Raw genomic sequence first — 22,232 nt, forward strand, 5'->3', positions numbered from 1 at the left:
CAAGAGCCTCATATGTAAATTCAAAATCAATCGAACTGTTTTGTATTAGCTTAGTTAGCGTTTACAGTCTGGATGATTATAGTTAGATTTAAACTGGAAAGTATGGTTCCATTCGTTCATTCTAAAAATTTTTGTCGAGCCAAGATACAAGCTAAACACAAATATATTCAAAGGTTTGAATTCAAAATATTTTGGTGATGTTTGTTGAGCAATGTCACGGTTATATTTTTAAAATAATTTATTAAAAATGAAATAAACACAAACACCTCTCAAAATTCTAAAATTAAATAATTTAGTAAACAAGTTCTGAGAGTTCGGTAGCAAAAAAATAAGTTATATTGTCTCTGGACCATCAATCCATCAATCAATATCCAGCTTCCGGAAGTTTCCTTCTATTCCAAAAGCTCTTCCGGCTGCATTTGATTTTCCAGGCCTCTTTGACTCGTCAACGCGTTGGGTTCGTTCCTCTTCCAAAAAGAACTCTCGCAGCTCAATCAACCTATCGTACCATCGACCTGGAATTAGATTTAAAAAAAACACTCGGAACATGCTTTTTCTCATGAATGAAAAAAATCCTACGTGATAAAACTTCTCGACTTTCGCACTCTCCTCCGCAGTCCTCTGGTAGACACTCCTTTCCGATGTATTGATGCATTTGCTCGTTTGTCTGATGCAAATAGAGGACCTCCATCAGTTCTTTTTTCATGAATGGCTTGATCAACGCCAAAATGGCGTCCATAAAAGGCACTACGTTGGCGAAATGAAGACCCTTCAACCGGATCGGCATAGCTTCCTGAAGGTAGGTTAAGAAGTTTTTCAGCGGCATCACTCCTAGTCGTGCCACATGACCGAAAGTGACATTCTGCATGTCAATAATAATACGATAGCCATCGGCTGATCCCTTCTCCAAAAAGTGCACTTCTATGAGAGCAATCATCCTGCAATTATAAAATCTTATTTAGCACCAATACTAAAACTTCGCTTCCACTCATTACATTTTGAATATCTCTCCAATATCGAACCGCGATGTATCGGGAACTTTAAGACATCCGTAAAACACCTCGTAGCCTTCGTGGGTTTGTTTCGGAAATGACATCCCGTACCTGGAATAATAAAGGAACACATTATTACAAGGTAAAAACTTGGCATTTGTCTCAACTTACAATATATCCATTACAGTTCTGGTTCCCTCATTCAAGATATCCCGGTTAGCGAAGAACATTGGAATGTGGGTTCTGTACGTATAGTAGTTGTCGATAGTTTGTTTGGTCGCCTCCATTTTAAAATAGTTTGAGTGCAAAAAGCGAGACAGTTCAAGTTCTGAAAATAGTACAAATTCATGTTGAGTTTTTGATAACTAATGAAGAATCAATAATTCGTTAGTACCTGGCTTGTTGAATTGTAATTAGTATTTGTGAGCACATGTCAATCACTGTTATACGAGTGTTTGTTTAAATTGTTCATCTGGAATGTTAATTAATGTTACTACAACCAACAAAATGCTGTTTTAAGACATAATTATTTTAAAAATTAAAAAGCATCGGCATTTAAAATGTATTTATTGACCTAAGCATAAGTTAACTGGCAAGTTTTAATAAGCTGTCTCTCGTCGTTTGTAAATAATACTCTTATAATAAACTGTCATGACTGTGTCCCCAAAAAAAAATTTTTAAATACAGTAGCAAAATCCCTGTGTGCATTAAATATTTTAAACATATCACACTAAATTCGATGTTGGCATGTTGCCATCTCAATCAATATCAAGTTTCTTGAAATTTCCTTCCATCCCAAACACTGCACCGGAATCTTTTGGTTTGCCCGGTCTCCGATCCTCAACAGCTTTCTTTTTCTCCTCTTGCAGAAGGAAGTCGCGGCAAGCGATCATGTGTAGGTTAAAATTGTCTAAAAAAAATTAAATATATCAAAGCACTATAAATCACCGTTTCGAATGTCGAGTTTCACACCTCTGAGATCCATCATGGCGCCGGCCTTGCCACCGAGCTCTTCAGTGAGACATTCCCGCGGCACGAATGGGTCCAATGTATCCAGCGATGTGTGCAGATGAAGCAAATCGAGCAGATCCTTGTGCATGAAAGGCTTAATAATCATCAAAATCTTATCGATAAACGGGACCACGTGCGTAAGGTGAATTCCCTTCAGCCGAATCGGCATCCCTTCCTGGAGGTAGTGCATAAACTTTTTGACCGTTCCAATGGACAGCTTAGCCACGTGTCCAAGCGTTACGCCCCGCATATCTAGTACGAACACGTATCCAGGTACAGCTCCCGATTCTCGTTGAACAACATCGGCGATCATCAGTAGGCTGTGGAATAATATCGATTAACGACTGAACAAAAGACTTTCCGACCAAATGTAAACCAATGAGCGTAATACAATGTGAATATGGCTAATAAACGAATGAAATACAAATATGCTGAGAAACTGAAGCTAATAAAATGTGGTAGACTGCAGTGGGCTAAGCATGTGACCTGAATGCCCAATAAGGGAAACATTGCCAAAACTGCTGAGAGACCCTCATTAAATACATACTTAGGTTATTTTACAGAAAATACTTAAGTCATCATGTCAAATATCATGAACTAAAAGAATAAAATCGTAATCTTCTTGTTTTATTATGAGTAATTGAACCTTTTTGCCTCGATTTCCAGCAGAAAAAATTGCTGGAAACATTCAGCAAACCAAATTTTAGCTGGAAACCAGCAATCAGTTTTCTAATTGCTAAATTGGTTCTTGGAATTTTTGCTGAAAAATCAGCTATCAGTTTTCAAATTGCTGGTCTAGTTTGCTGGAAAATCAGAATTTGAGTTGTCAAATTGGAGTCTGTTTGTTTTCGTACGCTGAAGCAAGGTGAGACTCTATTTCAAAAATTTGGGTTAGATTAATACAATTATTTTTATTTTCCTCTATATTCTAGCAACCAGACATCAAGTAAAGGGTGAGTTTTAATTGGACAGGTAGGATTTCCATGAAAGATACTGATCAAAAATCTTTTTTCAGGTGGAGGATGATCAAAACTTTGGCACAAAGCTGCCTCAGAGCCGGTGTTGGAATATAAAAAAACAATCTTTTTCCAATGAATACATCCCCTGTTGAAAAATGTGGGAAAATAATTGGTTTTTATTGCTTATTATATGCACAGCCAGTATTTAATGTTTAATTTTGAATTGAAATGTAAATTTGATACAAAATACAGCCGAATGTTTTGAAAGAAATAGCTGGTTTCCAGCAATCTGCATTTATGTTTGCTGATTTTTCCAGCAATATGAATTTCAATTTCTCTGGAAAGTCAGCAATTTGAAAACAACTTTTTAACCATTGGGTAAAAATCAACCAAATTTTGCACACTTTCTCATTGATGTGTGTTGTTTACATGATGTCAAACTCGAAGTTGCGTTTTTCGATTCAACGAAAATGGGGGTGAACGCGAATCGAGATCCGCTATTTTGGCCAGATTTGGCATCATGCCATTATTCTAAAAGTGTCCTAGAGTGGTATAAGGGCAAATCTGTCCATTTTACTCCAAATGACATGAACTCGCCAAACTGTCCGTAGCTGCGCCCGGTGAAGCAGTACTGGGCAATAATGAAGCGGGAACATCGGAAGAGCAAGAAAAAAGTCAAAGGCGAGAAGGACATGTTAAGAAAATGAAAAAAAAAAACTGAGAAACTGGTAGGTATCGGATGACACTGTTAAGACTTTGATGGAGGGTATCAAGCGAAAATGTGTTAAATTTTACACTCAAGGCTCCATCGATTAACTTTTCTTTTGATTTTTGAAGTAAATATATGTTTGAAACTGTGTGAATGGATTAAACACGCACTTGGTCTTTCGCCACGAGCGTGCACGTCAGTCAGCGAGTCCGTCGGTCGGCGAGCAGCGGGCCAGACAAGCAGTGTGTGATTCCTCCGGCAGTTTGTGATCTGGTGGCAAACCGGCACTACTTCAAGCTTAGGAGCTCCGGACCGGTCTTCACATTTGGCGACCGTGGCAGGTATTTGTATCATCATGATCCTTAAAGATCGAAAATGCAAAAAAATAAGGAACCGAAAGGAGGAAAAACGCAACCTACGGCAACTTACACGATGAGAAAAAAGTACCAAACAAGTATTAAAATTTAAATAGATTTACCCATTGGGTGCTAGTAAATGAGTAATTTTCAAATTGTGAGTAAAGTTAATTGGTGCGAGAAGCAAGGCAGGTCGATAAATCTTTGGATTAAGTTTTAATACAACATCGAAGGAAAACGTAAAAAGGTTGTGGTATTAGGTAATTATATCAAAACAGAGATTTGTCAGAGGAGAGAGGACAGCTTGAGATAAGATTTAACTATGAAGCGAGTCGAGAGGACAGCTTAAAATATTGAAAAAAGCGGGTCAAGAGGACAGCTTAAATATCTTATCAATTAAGAATCAAGCGAGTTGAGAGGACAGCTTGAAATAAGATTTAACTATGAAGCGAGTTGAGAGGACAGCTTGAAATATGGAAAAAGCGGGTCGAGAGGACAGCTTAAATATCTTATCAATTGAGAATCAAGCGAGTTGAGAGGACAGCTTGAGATAAGATTTAACTATGAAGTGAGTCGAGAGGACAGCTTGAAATTCGAAAAAGCGAGTCAAGAGGACAGCTTTGAATATGGAAAAAAGCGGGTCGAGAGAACAACTAATTTATCCCAATTGAAAATCAAGCGTGTTGAAAGGACAGCTTGGAATTCGGAAAAGCGAGTCGAGAGGACAGCTTTAATGAGAGAAAAACGAGTCGAGAGGACAAGTAAAATATATTATCAGTTGAAATTCAAGCGCGTTAAAAGGACAGGGTGAAATTAGACTGAACTTTGAAGCGTGTCGAAAGGACGGCTCAAATAATGGTTCAAACTTAATGCGAGCTATGAAAAAAACTAAGGATTGTGAAAAAATCGAAAATTGGAAAGGACTGTTTTCCCATTGAGCAAGAGTGAAGAATAGAATGAGGAATCATGTAGATTGAAAGATCTGTTTAAGTTAAGAACGAAACATGATGTGGGCAGCTCGAATGAATTGTTTCAATTGCAAGTGAGTGGACTACTTGACAATGTGTTTAGAAGACAGCCTTGGTATCTGATCAAATTCATCATAAAACGATTTGAAGAGGCATCTTTGGATAGAAGAGAGCAATTACGCATGACAAGACAGCTTTAACAAATTGTTTTCAATTTCAAGTGCGTTGTGAAATTGACAAATTGAAAAAATAAAGTGAACAGTGATGCAAGACGAGGAACTGCTTGGATGAATTATTTTTAATTCAAAATTTAAAGGACAGCTTTAAAAAAAATTTAAAAACTTTGATAAAAAAAATCTTGCAGTTTAAGAGGATTAAATAGCGATAATCATAAAGATTCAAAAAACACCTTTGAAATTCAAATAGAAACGAGATGATGGCTAACAGTTTGAAATATAAGTGAGATTGACCATGAAATAAAATGAGAAAAATCGAGAACATTTATTTTTGAAATTTTTGATCTATTGAAAAGCCAGCTTAAAAATGCATGATCAAGAGAAGTATGATAGAAAAAAATGCGTGAAAACATAATTATTTGGTTCGTTGATAATCAATGAGATTAAAAAAAAACAAATGACTGAGTGTGGATGAGATCGAGATTCAATCTTGCATTAAAGTTCGATTCCGTGATGGTTTGCAACTTTTTGAATTTATTCTTTTGCAACCAAAGAATCCATTCGATCACTAGTGATAGCAGAGGTCGGCATTAAAACGCTATTCGCTAGTTAGTCCGCTACATTTTTGTTTATATATTTATTCAATAACTTTATTTTTAAAAAAACTACGGCTGAAAAAACTCCATCACCTTGCAGAAAATAACATTTATCAGCATTCCGGCTTGAAAAATGGCACCTAGTGGAGTTTGTTTATCCGTTATTTCAACAGAAATCTCGTAATAAAATAAATTTGCCAGCAAAAAAGTAGCGGACTAATTAGCGATTAGCGATTTAATGCCAGACACAAGAAAAACCCATATATCAGAATTCTTTCTTGACTGATTTCTTGTGGTGGAGTTTGTCTATCTGTTAGTTTAAACGTTTGGTCAAAAACTGAATTAAAACGATAATTATTTAACAAAAACGGAATAGACAAATTAGCGATTAGCGCTTTAATGCCGAACACTGAGTGATAGTGATAGCTTGTCTATCTTTTGCATGAACAATAACGATAGATATGTCAGTGATAACTGATTTGACAATTCCAGTAACGATCATTTTTTGTGCCGGTATTTATTCCACATTTGTTGTATTACGAAGCAGGGAAGCCGTAATCGTCGCGACGACTAAACTGTTAGAGTTTATTATATTTTTGAGAAAATGAAGAGGATTGTGTAATGGTTCAATCTCGATGGTATCTTTCCGCTAGGGATCAGGGTGGCTTCCTGTAACGTGGTGTTATTAGCTACTGTAGGTATTGGCTTCCTGGCCAGCCTTCTTTTCGGTGTTATCGAACCGATCGAACGAGAGGTTATTCTAATTAAAAACGATCCAGATAACTAATAAAATATTGTTTCCTGTCCACGAGTTTGAATTCCTCCAAAAATGGAACAAACAAGCATAATGTGAGTGGATAAGTTGGGATCAAAATGAACCACATGCGGAAGATAAAATATTGTATTATTATTGCTTTTATCGTTTCAAATATTGGTTTTCTCAAAACGAATCAGTAATGGTTGAATTACAAGACCGTTTCATAGATTATGTTAGCCGTGTATTGAATTTGTGGTGAGTAAACAAAACACAAACAAACGACTAGGCTTAAAACCACTACGATCTAACTTGTCTATATAGTGTAACTTTTTTATCTGAATATGTTAATTTATCTTTCACTTGGGGATAATCTTTACAAACGAGTAATATCAAGGATATTTTATTCCAAATAGCTACAATAATAGATTCTTTGAAATTGTACTATTGTTTTTTTTTCGGGATAGGAAGGGGATGTGTGAATGGATTAAACACGCACTTGGTCTTTCGCCACGAGCGTGCACGTCAGTCAGCGAGTCCGTCGGTCGGCGAGCAGCGGGCCAGTCAAGCAGTGTGTGATTCCTCCGGCAGTTTGTGATCTGGTGGCAAACCGGCACTACTTCAAACTTAGGAGCTCCGGACCGGTCTGCACAGAAACTACCCTGAAATTTTGGTTTGATTCTAAATATTATAAGAAAATTGGCATGACATTTTCGGTGTCTCAATAATTTCGTGGTCGCTCTTTATCATAGTTGCAATAAAAAGTTGAGAAAATTATAAGTAGTTACCTTTACTTTCAGAAATTTCCCACCAAAATGAATGAAACGAAATATGGATTGATGAAGAGTGCTTTGTTCATGACGATCTTTATTGATAAAAAATACTTACAACTTCAAGCAGGATTCAAAAGTATACTGCGACGTATCGCTATCAATGAGCTTTCCCAAAACCACGGTATATCCGTCGTTAGTCGGCTTTGGAAGAGGCATTATCGTTCTGAAGGGAAAGAAAAGATGCGACGTTCATATTAACTATAATTTCACTATCACAACTGTACAGATACGATGGAGCTCCTACAAAATCGTTACTTTAAAGAAAATTGGGCGATTTTACGATTATTCGCAACAACAAACTTCTTTCTATTGTGCCTATGATGTTTCTTCACCAACTTTAGTTGCTGATCCCAACTTCTACTTACACCAAATCCATTGTATTTTTAAGTTCCGTCCCAATGATGTCCCAGTTGGCGAACAGTTCGGGAACATGAGTGCGACAAGTGTAGTTGGCATCAAGCGTATTTTTGGTGGCTTCCATTCGATGGTAGTTAGAGTGCAGGAAAAGGATCAACTCCAATTCTGTGAAAAAGGCATATTCATTCGTTTAATCCTAATCATATATCAAAGGGGATTCCTTTTTGAACATCAACATACTTACAACAACAAATACAACTAAATGCTACACCAGTTCGACAACAAAATCAACCAGAAACAACAAATAAAAGCTACAGGAAATGTCAACATCAACTAGGTATATAGAGTCTATGACCATTTTGAGTCCTCTCCTCAATCTATGCGCTGTACGTAACAACGAAATAAGCTAATTTCTCTACGATAAGTTTCGAAAGGGATGACAATTGTTATGGAAAAACGCTTATGAAACATTTTCTCGAGATGATTTTTTGTTGGAAAGTTGTCAAAGGAAAAGAAGGTTGATCGATTCTGCAAAAACATCATTGCACAGAGAAATTGTGATTACGCACGTTTGAACGAGAATTCCTGCATTAAGGCAACCTTCAGCAAAATGGGTTGTAGTGTACTATCCAGTACAAGCAAAGAACCACATTTTTTTTTATTTCAAAACCATCAATCCCATTATCCTCACATGCAAAAAAAACAGCATCCTGAAACAAATCTGAGTACCGCATAATTTCTATTACCGCAAGCAGTGGTGTCAACTTCTTATTAGACTTTCAGATTTTTACCCAGAAGACGAATTGACACGAATTGTTTTATTAGCAACACGCGCGTACATTTTGTGTTGCCAAAATCGAACGGTTTTTTTCTCAACTTTTTTTTTCACTTATTATTACAATAACTTTTGTTATTTCAGTTAACGTTATTTTTAGTCTATTTCCGACCATTTTCAGTAAATTTTTTATCATGTTTTTGATGCATTTAGCCCTTTTCTTGTTTTGTTTATGATGTTTGTTATTTCTTTTTCATATATTTTTCATTTATGGTTTTTGGTCTTTTGTTTGTGTTTGTTTTTTATATTTATGAAATTTTCATCTATTTTTCACTTCTGGGTACTTTATTATTTTTTTAAATTTTTGTTCTTGTTGTTGTATTTTTTCTTTTATTTTTCAAAATTCGGAAAAATCCTCAACTTTTTTTCAGAACGTTGCAAGTCAACTTGAAAACATGCCGAGTTTTGTTATCAAACATGATTTGGAACACTAGTATTGAAATAAAAGATAAATACAGTCAAAATGGATGTTGAATAAGTGATCATGAACAAAAGCATGTGGTGATAGTTTTAAGAAAGATTTCTATTCTTCGATCAGGGTCATTCTGTACAAAATAGAAACCAAAAATGTTTTTCCATACTTTTTTTTATTTTTTAATATTTCATTTATTTTATAAATAAAATTTAAATGTGATTTTTCTAACTTGTAGTAATTGCAACTAGGATTTAACTGTGGTTTAATCTTTTGTCTGGAACAAGATATCAATTTCCCAATAACTTGTTTACAGTTTTGGCTCTAGCTGCAAATCTACTGAACTGATTTAATAAAATTGTTAACCTTCTTAATACGTTTTTTTGAAAAATTTGTTTAATTTTAATGGCGTCGAAAAAAATTGAGAAAAAATACAAACTTTTGTCGATGAAAATCGTTGCTCTGAATATAGCCTGAAATTTTTCTGCTAAAGCTTTACTCATCCGGATCTGCATTTGTTGATCAGTTAAAATTAAAATGCCCAAATATGCTATAGAGCAGACTTCTGCTCCATTTCGACCTATTCTCGATCGTTCCACTTTTCAAATGATGCCTCAAAGGTCGCCGAAATCACTGAAAAATCTCTAATTTCACAGAATTTTTAGCAAATTTTCATCACAGAATCTGTGTCACAGAACATAGAATTTTGGGAATATCCACAGATTACACAAATTAAAAAAAAATCTGAACATGTTTCCGAAATTTTTATGTTATATGTCAATATAAATTTCGGATTTCAAAGTTTAGATTTGAAAAATATCATAAAATTAGTAAGGTTAATTTATTTTTCTCAAGTGAAATGTAAAAACACCCAGTTTTTCATGAATTTTCCACGAAACTTAAGGAAATTGCGTAACAGAAAGCGATCACAAAATTTTTAGGTATAATAACAGAAAGTCAGATTTTTTTCTCAAAAATACTGATTTTTTCGGCAGCCTTGATCTGGACCCAGCTTGGTCACTTTTGTATCCAAGCGCATGAATCCTCTCAATGCACCTAAACTATAGACCCATCGAAAAATACTGGGATATTTTGAAGTAAACACTTTGAAAATATCTTGAGAAGTTCAATCATGAGGAAAGAAAATGTAGATTTCTGTACAGAAAAAGCTACTAACTAACTGTGTACAAAATTTAATGAATTTGAATGAAGTAAATATGCCCAAAGCTCACTGATGTGTTATATTTCATTGTCTGAAAATTTTAAAAGGATCGATCAACTAGTTTTTTACATCGCTTTTCCCATAATGCAATCTAAGTCTGGAAAGGCTTCAAGTTGAAAATATATCAGTTATTTGTGGGCCAATTTTAACAAATACTACATAAAATACATAGCTAGAGATCAGTGTTAATTTGTTTCAAAATTTAGGAAAAAAATTCTATTTGAAGGTTTTCGTTCAGGTAGGCTGGCAGGTAGGCGTTCGCTGGAAATCTAGAAATAAATATCAAAAATTTCTTTGAATATTTTTGCCCCTGGAGTTAGGCACCATCAGAAACATTTCTTTGCATATAATTGTAAGAAGTTTATTCGGAAAAAACTCAACATTCAACACTTTGTTTTGTGAATAACTTTTTAATGCATGAATGGAAATTGATGAAATTTTCAGGGAAGCAAGCTTATGATGTACCAAAGTCCATATGGTAAATCGGAAATAACAAAACAGAGTACAGTGTACAGAGTAGTGTAATTTGTTTACTAGTTCGTCTCACCGGACTTTATTTTTTCAAGGTTAAAAAAAAACTTCCCACCGGTTAAGTAAACAAAATACCTACTGTAGACAAATCAAACACAAAATATTCGGACAGCTAGCGGGAGTTATTTAGAGAAAAAAAATCATAACGGTAAGCTAATCGAACTCTGGAAGGGACCTGGCAGGTTTCCAACAAGAAAGTTTTCGTTGACGAGTCTCGCCTTGATGTTCCGGAGATAATCAAGGAGAAAAATTGCAAATTTTTATGTCTAGGACTTGAAGAGTCTGACGATTTGTGGAAGCTGCAAATCAGGCAGAGTTTTATAACGATTGGAAAAATAATTGTTTGGTATGCAGTTTGGTCCACAAAATCCATAATTTTAACCAAATCGTGCTTTGTGAGCTGCGTATGATAGAAATATTACGGGAATGGTCCAAAAATTGTCCCGACTCACCCTTCTTTACGGTAATACATTTATGAACGTGGTTTCATAGTATCTTATTAAAAGCACTTAAAACTCCAGGCTAATAGATATATTTCATAGATTTAAACCAAAATTAATTTCAATATTCATATGATCAACTTTTAACGAAAATTGACCCATTTTAAGATTTTTATCAAACTGCAGGACAAAATCAGACTTTTAAATTTCATATCCCCGTGAATTCATAATTCATTGAGGATTTTGGAAATAAATGTCAATGCGTTCGCCGGCATGCCGAAAAAACGGGCTTGTGATGTAGCTCAGTTGACAAGTCAATTGCTTTCTGAGCCGATGTCCGTAAGTTCGAGTTTAAAGTTTTTCAAAGACTGTCCAACAACTGCATCGTTGATATAAGTCGCGAGTGACATAAAGATGTCAAAACGACTATAATCGAAACAAAACAAAAAACGGAAATAAATATTTGCCCCTGTATTTATACACAAATCAACAAATTTCTCAATCAATAAGCATCCCGTAAAAAACAATCAATCAGCCATTATCCGTTTCATCCCATTCGGGGCTGACAAAAAATTGTCTGTAAGAATGCGTTAATACTTTGCTTAGGGGTTGTTTGGATCCACAAAAGGCATCATCTGAAGATTTATAGAAATTCACGGTACGTATGCTTTTATGAAACTATCAAATTTCATTTCACATTTTTATTTGTGATGGAAGATTAGTTTTTCAAAAGTCTCACTCAATGAACTGTGAGACCTTTTGTTTGTTTTGTTTATCACAAAAAAGATGACGCGATACGTGTTAGTAAACCTGTTCCGTGAACTGTTCTGGAAGCACGCAAGACTGAAATAAAAATGCCCAGTTTATTGTATCGTCATGCAACGATCATTACACATATGTATTACTACGGCACGAATACGATGGTTCGATACACAGACCATCTAAATATGATCACACCTTCATCTTCTTCATCGAAGAATTGCTTCTTATAAAAACAGCATATTCAAAGGATTCTACATAAGTACTAAACTTAACTTCTGAACGTTATGGACAATAAAAAAAGATTGTCCATTAGATAATTCTAGCGGTTATTGTTGGTTTAATTTAAAATCACCTGAACCCCATCTCAGTAAATCTTTTCGACTCGAAACAGATGACCATTAATTGGTCGTTCTCTGTTTATAGCTGCTTGATTGGAAGACAAGCTAAGCCCGGAAATTCTTGGAAAGAACATCGTATTTCATACTCATTCAAAATAAGGATATGAAATGTTTTCCGTGCGACTTTATATGTAGGTATGTATACCTCGCTAATAGTTTTAAATTAAAGTGAACGTGAATTAAGGTCACGGCCGAGACCAGGAAAAAAACAAACCATTCGATTCGGCCAGTAGTGTACAGTAGTGGAATAACTATCGGCAGGTAACTATGTAATTATGCCACACAAAGTAATTACTCATGGAGTCATTGAGTGCCCGTGCGTTCGGCCGTTAACCTCAGCTATGTCAGTTGAAACAAACGCTAAATAGCTCTATCGGTACAGCAGTAGGGGAAAGGTTTCCTAAATGGGCCTATCGGGTTAAATGACCCTACGGCCGTTTGACGAAATGGCAAACAAGGCAACATATCTAATCAATACATTTTGAGGGTAATACGCTTTAAACATAAGGCAAGAAAGAATTTTATCAATAAACCAACTCAAAAAAATTTAAAAATTCATACAAGGTTTAGATACCTTTTGATGTAATATATTGACTTTTAAAAATTATACGTAAAGAAGCTTAAAACAAAAACTATGATGGTATTTGTTTCTTACTCAAATGAACTTAAGAAATTAAACATATTTCAGCTTTTGTGGAGGTTTAATAATGATTATATAGTGCAATAATAGAGTGTTTTTGTATGCCCCCATCATGTTTGTAAAATGCCTCCATCCTTAAATAACAGGTTAAATAGAATAAATGATTTTTATCATTGAAACTTCAAATCTAAGCTCTGAATAACATCTTAAGAGAGAATTGACGATCTAAAAAATAGATTTGATAATGCTTTTCTCATGGATGAACTGCCTCCATAGTATGGAAACCCTAACTTTTGTTTTATTCGATAAAATTTCAATATAAATAGATTTTTATGAAACTTCAGCTTTGTCGTTCGGAAATTATTACTTTCTAGCAGTTTCTTTGAAATTATACGGAAAAATTGCCCAAAAAACAGAAATTTTGTTCAAAACATAATTAGGCGCATTTCGCCCGCACGGTTTGAGGTTTGGCATTTTAGACAACACTTATAATTAAATCATTTTCTTGGAAACAGAAGAAAATTTTAACATAAAAATTACTCCAATGTATAGAAAACAGATGCCTGCACACGTGTATATAGTTTATGTACACATCTTCGATTTGATATTTGATTAAATCAGTGTTCTGCTTAATAGGCGCATATAGCCCGCTCCTCCCCTACCCTATACCTATGTCAAGCTATTCGCCACGACTCATCTTGATGACTCTGACAATGACTCTGATTTGCAGAATACTATCGAAGAAAATGCAAACATTAACGGGAATTGTTTTTGTGCTGTTCGATAATTCGTTATCATCATTATAAGGGCAAAATAAACTGAAAAAGTTAATATCCCTTTCTTATGACGATGAAACACAATTTAGGTAGGGGAGAATGACGATACTCGATCCCTGGGGATACTTGATTCCTTCGCTCTATCTCGGAACCGGAATGTCTTACGAAGATCAAATGTTCTAAATAAATGTACTGAATAGAACAAAACAACCATGCTGTTATTTCAATAAGTTATCAAAAATTTGATTTTTGAATTATTAAATTTTGTTTAAAAAATTTATCAAAATGTGACTTAAAGATCTCTTTTGCTTCCTTGCCCTTCCATGATAAAAATTCGGTTCGTACAAATTATTATAATTAAATTAAATTTCATTTTAAATATAATTTCGATATTATTTAAAAGCGAACTATTGTTTATGGTATCCAAGATTCTAGGTTGTCTTGAGTCCAAACGTAACTATAAAGTTTGAAGGTTGAAGGAACCACTCTTTAAAAAAAATAAGAGAGATCTTTAATTTAGTAAATAAACCATTTATTTAAAAAAACGCACCTTTTATACATAATCAAAAAATTTGCCAAACTTTATGAAATCACTAAAACATTAGTTTTATTAATGATATGTATGAGACGATCAAAGTAGTCGGTGAGAACAACTGACGTTACATTTTCAAACTCCTAATTTTTTTTGAATGTTTTCTTTAATGTTCCAAAAGTTTTCAAGAATATTGAAAACCAACAATTAAATATTTCGGAGCTTTCGAGTTTGTGGACATATCAACAAGAGAAAGGAAGATGGAGTATTTAAAAAATCAAGTGTATGTGTATCAAGTGAATGGTCATTTATGGAAAAATAGGGTCCAGATTCTTTCAACTCTAAGACAAATCTGATCTATTTGCTGATTCCGGCAGAGGATCCTTGATTCCGCAGCGAAAAATACACAAGCTAAGTATTTTATTGAATTACCAATTTGAAACCTCCGGGACATAAAAGAAACTGTGAATTTGTATCTTTAATCGAACAGTTATATGATGTTGGATACAATGATGATTTAGCTTTGAATTTTAAATTATCCATAATGAATTCCATAATTCAACATATTGGAACATATCGAAGTTTAAACTCAATCAATATTCTGCCGGATTTTGACAGTTTTTAATATCCAAACAATTAAGTTAACAGTTTTCATCATCCTCCTTAAGTTGCATATAACAAAAAGTTCACTCATCATCGTAATCCTCATTACAATCCTCATCTTAATTTTTAGTCTAGAAATTCATAACATACAGTTCACAGTTCTTAAATGGCGTTGGTGAAAATCGTTAAAAATTTATACTATTTTGTATTGAAATTACTAGTTTTAGAGAGTTACCAGCGTTGATAAAGAATGATAGTTTAGTATTGCAGAATATTTTAAGCGAGTGTTTCTAAGATTTTACTTACCTCATTCGTCCTTAATTGAAAATTGACCCTTTGTGACTATATGAAGAAAAACGATTGTTTGTTTACAAATTGTATCAATAATTTAAATCATTGTCTTAATTGATCAATACAAGATCTAATTATATTTTGGAAACTGTATCTATACCCAAAAACTCTTGCATGCCAAATTTCACATTGATCGGTTCAGTAGCTTTCGAGTCTATAGGGAACGGAATGTCTGAAGACAACTCCTTATTTTTTCACTTTCTCAAAATGTATGATATGGGTTCAATTGATCTCTAGAGTTTAAAATGATATATTTTTCTTCTGAATGGATCGTGATCATTACTAATATTTGTCCAATAACTAACATTCATCCAGTAATTACCTGATAAAAAGGACTCAAAAAACTGTTTTATCTTAAACTTAGAAAATTGCGCCTTTAAGTATGCAATGGCCATAGGGAAGAAGACAAACTTTTAGAATTCTCTTTGTCTGACACTTACAAACTGTGAAATGAGAACGAATGGTCAAAAATAGTGAACGGACCTTTTATCTTTGAATTGTGCTTGATTTTTGCCAAGGGTAAGGGCTCCTTGAATAAAGGATCAAGTCTCCTTCAGTGAAGGATGCAGTCTCCTTCAACTTTAAAAACAAGGCTATGATCATTTAGGATCCGGGCACATCATTTCGGTGATAGCTACATATTTTTTTTAAAGATTTTGAGGTTAACGTGTGTTTGAGATATTTACCATGCAAAAAAAACATGGTAAAAATAATTTTGCACAATCACCTTAGAAATTCTTCAATTCATGATCTGATGATTTCTTCTGATTTTTTTTTTTTGCCCAAATGATTAATAAGTAGAGGGAGCCACTCTAGGATGCTTTCGAAGTTCAAACCAAGCATCGGAGCGAGAACCTTAATCTCAAATATGGGTAAGAATACTAAAGCATGGATCACCATGAATCTGGACGCACTGTTTATTATACCATTGCGCTCCTAGTTGTTGGATCTGGAATGTTTTGACCGTACTTTGTTCGGAAATGTTTCCTCTATCAGTGCTGAAAATTTCATTACGATTCGTTTTGTTCCAAAAAGTTACACGTGATGGAAGCCGCGAGACGAAAATAAATTTTGGACACTCACGTTAAAAACCGACGTGGTCGGGTTTAAAACATCGCGAAATCGTTAAAAATGCTCAAATCAACCGTGTGCAGCGTTCTCAAACGTTTCCGTGAGATGCATACTATCGATCGGCAGGTTCATACCAAGCGTTATAGTGGACCTAAGAATCAGAAACTGCATTTGAAGGTGTTGAGGACGATCAAGGCAAACACAGGGTAGTCGAACTACGACATTGCCAAGAAATTCAACGTCGACCGGTACACCGTCAGAAGGATTAGTCTCCGCGAAGGAATACGATCTTATCGGGCTAGTAAGCAACCAAACCGGACATTGAAGCAGAATTTAGTAGCCAAAAGACGTGCCCGGAAGTTATACAACAAGATTCCAACGAAGTTCGACGGATGCATCCTCATGGATGACGAAACGTACGTGAAGATGGATTTTGGGCAGCTTCCTAGCCAAAAAATTTATAAAGCCACTGCAGTGGTGCACTGCACTGGTCGAGGTGATGTCCCCGCCAAGTTCAAATTCGTTTTTGCCGATAAGTTGGCAAGAAAGTGTTTGATCTGGCAAGGTATTTGCAGCTGCGGACGAAAAACCCCGCTTTTTGTGACAAACAAGACCATGGACTCCGAAATGTACAAGGAGGAGTGCCTTAAAAAATGTTTTTTTTCGTACAATAGATCTCACATAAGACCAGTAAAGTTTTCGCCAGATTTGGCATGCTGCCACTACAGCTAGGAGGTACTACAGTGGTATTCGGCCAACGGGTGGATTTTGTTGAAAAGGACATCAACCCACTCAGCTGCCCTCAATTCCATCCTATCGAAAAATGTTGGGCAATTGTCAAGCAGAAGATGAAGAAGAATGGTAGGACGACTCGGGAAGCAATAGAGATGAAGAGATTGTGGAACAAAATGGCCGCTGAGGTCAGTGAATAAGGTGTCCAAACTTTGATAAGTGGTTCTAGACGAAAGGTTCAAAATTTGATCAAAAAAACATCGAAATATTTTTTTTCTTATTTTTCCTTTGAAGTGCAATAAAAACCCTATATTTTGATTATAAAACTTTTTTTTTCGTTTACATAGCTCCGAGATAGACCCGTTTTAACGCGTCCAGATTTGTAGTGATCCATGCTTTATGGTTATTGCCAATAACTGATTGCAGACCCCTAAACTATGCAGTAAATTCGTCTCCGGCAGGCAAAAAGTGTTGCCTGACTAGTAGACACCCAGCAAATAACTAATAGTGAGCAGTTCCATGAATCGCAATGTGTGCAACCGGTTTTTACGCAATGTGAAGAATGTGTTCTGATGGACAAACAAATTTATGTTAAATTCGAATTTAAGAGATCCAATTCTTCGATATGTCTGCTCATGAAAAGGTTCCAACCAAATTCCAATTGGTTTTTCCGGGTGAATTTGAGTAAAATATCATTCTTCTGTGGTAAAAACGATAGAGCAATACATGACTGGAAAAAGGGTGCAAAGATAAAATAAAGAGATTTTATGATATAGCAAGGGTATTTTTGTAATCAACGATAAATTATTTTTCATATATTTTTTTATTCAATATCATATTAATACCTTCATTTCCTTCATAGCAAATTTTTGGATCAAATGAATAGTTTTTAAAATACAGACGTTTGTAACTGTCCGGATTTTAAATGATCATACCCCTATCACATTTTCTTATTCTCGCGAAAATGTTTCTATTTAGTTCATCTATGGGTTAATGTATCGTTCTAACTTTTGGAGCAAAGGAACTTCAAATTACACGCTGGAGAGAAGTAAGCCATGACTTTTTGGCAACGCACGCGTTTTTATTTTCTTCCAGCAAAATTTTCAATAAAATTAAAATTAACTAGGAGTAAAAGAGCAGCATAGTGGAAAATATTTTTATAAGTGACTGACGGAAGTTGCCGAAGTGGTTTATGGTGTACTTTAGAATGCTATTGCCTGGTTGAGGGAAGTGATGGGCTATCACACATTATGAAAATATTGTTGATGGTTTGGGAAGGAAATTTGTTTTCTCTCTTGGCTGGTTTAGTATACGGATAATTACGTGAAAGATACATCGCATTCTATCAAGCAGATTAGTGGAACATAGTTTGCAGTACATTCGGGATCTTCAAAAATAAGAAAATTTTGATTGTGCGCAATGTGAAATAAACGGGTGGATGCAGTCATCAAAATGAAGAAAAATAGTGAACGTATTGGGAATAAATTATTGAATGGATGGAATTTCCAGAAATTTTTTCAGTTCCATTTTTTCAAATATGTGTGAACGTACGTGGCCAAAGATGAACAACATATCAGAAAGTGTAGGTGGTTTTTAATGGGAGAAAATGTGCACACATGCTTTGAAACAAGTGATGTTCTGGCAGATTATTGGGCTGTTAAAAAATGTTTAGTATTGGAAAGATAACCGAGTAATTATTCTAAGGACATCTCATGGATTTGTTTTTATCTTGATTGCGTAAAAATATCAAAAAAAAAAAGTGAACATGGTTTCCTGCATGGTGCCTTTTTGTACTGGTTTTTTCCGGCTGATTAAGCCTGGATTTTGGGTGTAAAACTGATAACATTTCTAAGTGCACGAGGTATAGAAAGAACTGGTAAGGGTCCCTAAAATCAGTGACAGAAAAATTGATTGCAGAGTGCGTAACCCACGTTCCTATATTTTCACACCTGATGTGATTCCTGTCCCTGTCGACATAATTGGTGAGCCCGTTCTATTTATACCTACTTTATTTCCAAGACGATTGCATTAAAATGTTTATATTTCCGATATTTATAAGGCTTGGTGAGTACATTTCCAGGATTTTTATCAATTTTTTTTTGTGCATTTCTCTTCCAAATGAATGTGAGGGGGGAGCAATTTTTATGAAAAAAACCTTTCGAGTTCTAAACAGACTTAGAAAGGTTTCATGGTCTGATATTTTCCGTTTCTCTTTTTTTATTTTCAAGAGCGAGTAAAGGCGCTTTATCCTTGGTCGATGACCAGAAATGATTGAACACTGAAATCCTTAACAGTTTAACGATGAAAATAAAACTTTATACTTAGGAATCCTTTTATTAAAACATCAGATTCTTCAAAATTCTTTTATTCTGAGGTTTAGGATTTCTGTGTACAAAATAAATCATTTCCAGCCCTTCTAGAATGGTCCTAGTGATTGGCAGAATTTCTTTACCTCACGCACGGTTACTTCATCAAGGAGCATTTTTCTTAGCATGCTTCCAACGATAACCCCCATTTGAAACGTATGGTACTGGTGGTCCACTTTTCTTCCTGTTCCTGTGTTCCAGATGTCTCTGCGTTCTCTGCTCCATGGTAGGCCCAACCACTTTGTGTTTTTGATCATTTTAATGTTTGTATGTTAAAATAATTAAAGACATGAACAAAGACAAGAAGAATAATTAAACACTTTTATTATTCTTTGAGACTCAGACATAAGTTCTGGCTATGGAAGTACGATTAGTGATTAGTGATTAGTGAAAGGAACTTCAAATTACACGCTGTTAGAAAATGCAAAAGGCGGCGAGTTGCTCAATTTATCCGAAAAGATATAATAAAAATAAGAAAAAGGGATCAAGTATACCCAATTTCCCGTATAGATTGGTATAGGTTAAAAAGACAGAAATCTTTTTAAAATTCTTGAGTATGTATATGCATACTCAAAAAACTTCGAAAAGGAGATTACAAATCTCAATCTGAATTTAAAAAAAAAACCTTGTTTCATCATTTAAAAAAACGAATTAATTTAGTTGTCAGATTCTGAGTAAATACATGAAGAATCTGATATAAGCATTCAAACTAAAAATGATTCTCGATTGTTAATTCAATATCAGAATTCTGAATTCTGATTATGATTTCTTGGTATTTCGATTGATTCTGAATTCAGATTTTTCCATATAATTATAATGTAGACAGATCTGATTTCCGATTCTTAATTCTAATTACAGATGATTATTTAATTTTAAATTTGAATTCTGAACTCTAGTTATAGTTCCTATTTGTTTCCTTTCAAGGTCGTTAAAATCTTCCTAGGCCGCACACGCCAACGTTTAAGTCACTTCGTTTAAGCCACATATCAAATGCTACCCAGCAGCGTTCTCGACGAATGTGTCTAGTTGCACTTTTTGACATGAAAGTTTCTCGTAGCGCTATGTTTTTCCTGTTTGTGTTACGCTAGTAGGTAGTAGGTATTGTATATCGGAAGCGCTTTTTTTTTCTCAGGCATCACTTGATTTCAATGTGATTCACTTTAGATCGAAACACGAAGGCAGGCCTATAGCGGCAAGATTGATTTCAAGTTTCTCGTGTACTCCCAACGACTCAGTCACGTAAGGTACAATTAAAAGGAGCTTGTTCTAGCGATCGGTGAAAATTACCACAACTTGTAGTAGATTCCGTCCGAAATGAGTTATAATAATATATCATATTCTCGACTAGTCGACAACCGGTAATAGAAGGCGCTTGAACTAGACCCGAGATTCGTCGTTTTATTAAAATCCACACTTACCGAGGCTAAAGAGCGATAACCCGATAACATTGAACATTGACTTTGCAATGTAAAGCGTTCATCAGTTTTAAAATTCTGAGCTTGCCAGTAAAATGAATCTCCAGATAACAACAGCTAACAGTATAATCATATAGTTGTGCACAATTTTTGCTCACAATAAGACAACATTCCCACGGTTCAATTCTAATCGCTGTAGGTTCTTGATCTGCCCTAAATTGTTTGCTACGAGATCGAAATCTTCATTTTAAGTCTGATATTAATGTGATTGAAAAGATTAATGAATTATGTTTGTTGAGACTATTGAACTCTTTTTCTGGTGAAGGTTTCATGAGATTACTATTTTTATGATTCAAACTGAATATAAATCAAAAATGATGTTTGAAGGTTATACGAATATTTTTATCAACATCTGATTTTGATTGTAAATGCTAAATTTGTTCAGAATTCTTATTATAATCAACGATTTTAAATTTTTCATTCCATATTAGTCTTTAGAAACTTGTTTCCAATCCCTATTCTTTCATTTATGTTGGAGTTTCGAATGACGATTCTGACTTTTAATTTTATAACTAGGTAAGTGCATCAATAAACAAATAATAACAATAAAATAAATATCGAGTAGCTTCGGTAATGTAGTGAGTGTGAAATTATTCATAAGTATCAGTATTCAAGTGTGCATATAACACGTATCGCGACACCTGTACCCATAAACTTTTCTTAATTGAATCACCAAACATTTTTGTTCATCCCTTCACTTTATAGTTACAAACATAAATAAACCCACAACCTACACATAAAATTCACAATAAGCAGTTCGTAACATACCCGTGATTTTCGGTAAATGGGGCTGTTTTACCATCCACTCTCGTAATTTTTGCACATCTTCTCGTTTCAGTTCCGGGAATTTTTTGTACTCATTCTCAACATCCGCAGGTATTAATTTTCCCATTTTCAGTTAGCGGAATGAGAAACGAACCGGAAAATTGCACAAACTGATTGTTTTGTAAAATTTGCAAGCTTATCACAGCAAGGCACAAATCAGCTATCGAGACGAACCTTCGTTTCCAGGTATCCGAGAGCAAGGCAATTTTTCAAACTAAACGCGACGAAGGCTAAGCTAGCACTGCAGGCAGAGCTGCGCTGACTAACAACATTCTAACAGCGCAGCGCTCAGCTCATTATTGCCCCCAAGATTTTGTTCGGAAGCGTCGTGCGTAACGTAAGCCTCAGCTTTTCACGTGTCACTGGCGTCGCCGTCGTTATTCTGCCTGGTAATGATGATGCTGCCAATGATGTTGATAAACGTCGTTGTAGTAGGGCACATCTATTCCGTATCGAAAGATTCAACCGCTGGACCCAGCAAATTTCTGTTTTATGTGAAAAGATTTAAGTTAAGCAATGGAAACTTGCTAGAGGGTCAGGAAACCTACAT

The 22,232-nt window shown here is 35.0% G+C and overlaps 1 protein-coding gene across 1 annotated transcript; it reads right to left on the reverse strand.

The window, feature by feature from the left end:
- Window positions 1–242: 242 nt before the first annotated feature.
- LOC129742540 (uncharacterized) lies at window positions 243–21,956 on the reverse strand. Its single transcript, XM_055734448.1, has 9 exons — window positions 21,626–21,956; window positions 7,720–7,876; window positions 7,410–7,517; window positions 1,965–2,323; window positions 1,759–1,902; window positions 1,164–1,320; window positions 996–1,103; window positions 580–938; window positions 243–515 (listed from the first exon to the last, which is right to left on the reverse strand). Exons 1-9 carry the CDS (start codon window positions 21,747–21,749, stop codon window positions 361–363), a joined length of 1,671 nt encoding a protein of 556 aa, XP_055590423.1. The 5' UTR covers window positions 21,750–21,956; the 3' UTR covers window positions 243–360.
- Between the last annotated feature and the right edge of the window lie 276 nt (window positions 21,957–22,232).

Source organism: Uranotaenia lowii, chromosome 2 (genome assembly GCF_029784155.1).
Source record: "Uranotaenia lowii strain MFRU-FL chromosome 2, ASM2978415v1, whole genome shotgun sequence".
NCBI lineage: Eukaryota > Metazoa > Arthropoda > Insecta > Diptera > Culicidae > Uranotaenia > Uranotaenia lowii.

Excerpts from the sequence above, each read along its gene's own strand:
- LOC129742540 (XM_055734448.1), bottom strand. The coding sequence starts at position 21,749 with ATGGGAAAATTAATACCTGCGGATGTTGAGAATGAGTACAAAAAATTC. Across the intron at positions 1,321-1,758 it reads AAATTTCAAGAAACTTGATA|AACTTGAACTGTCTCGCTTT; the intron begins TTGATTGAGATG and ends TACTATTTTCAG. Across the intron at positions 1,104-1,163 it reads AGAACTGTAATGGATATATT|GTACGGGATGTCATTTCCGA; the intron begins GTAAGTTGAGAC and ends TTATTATTCCAG.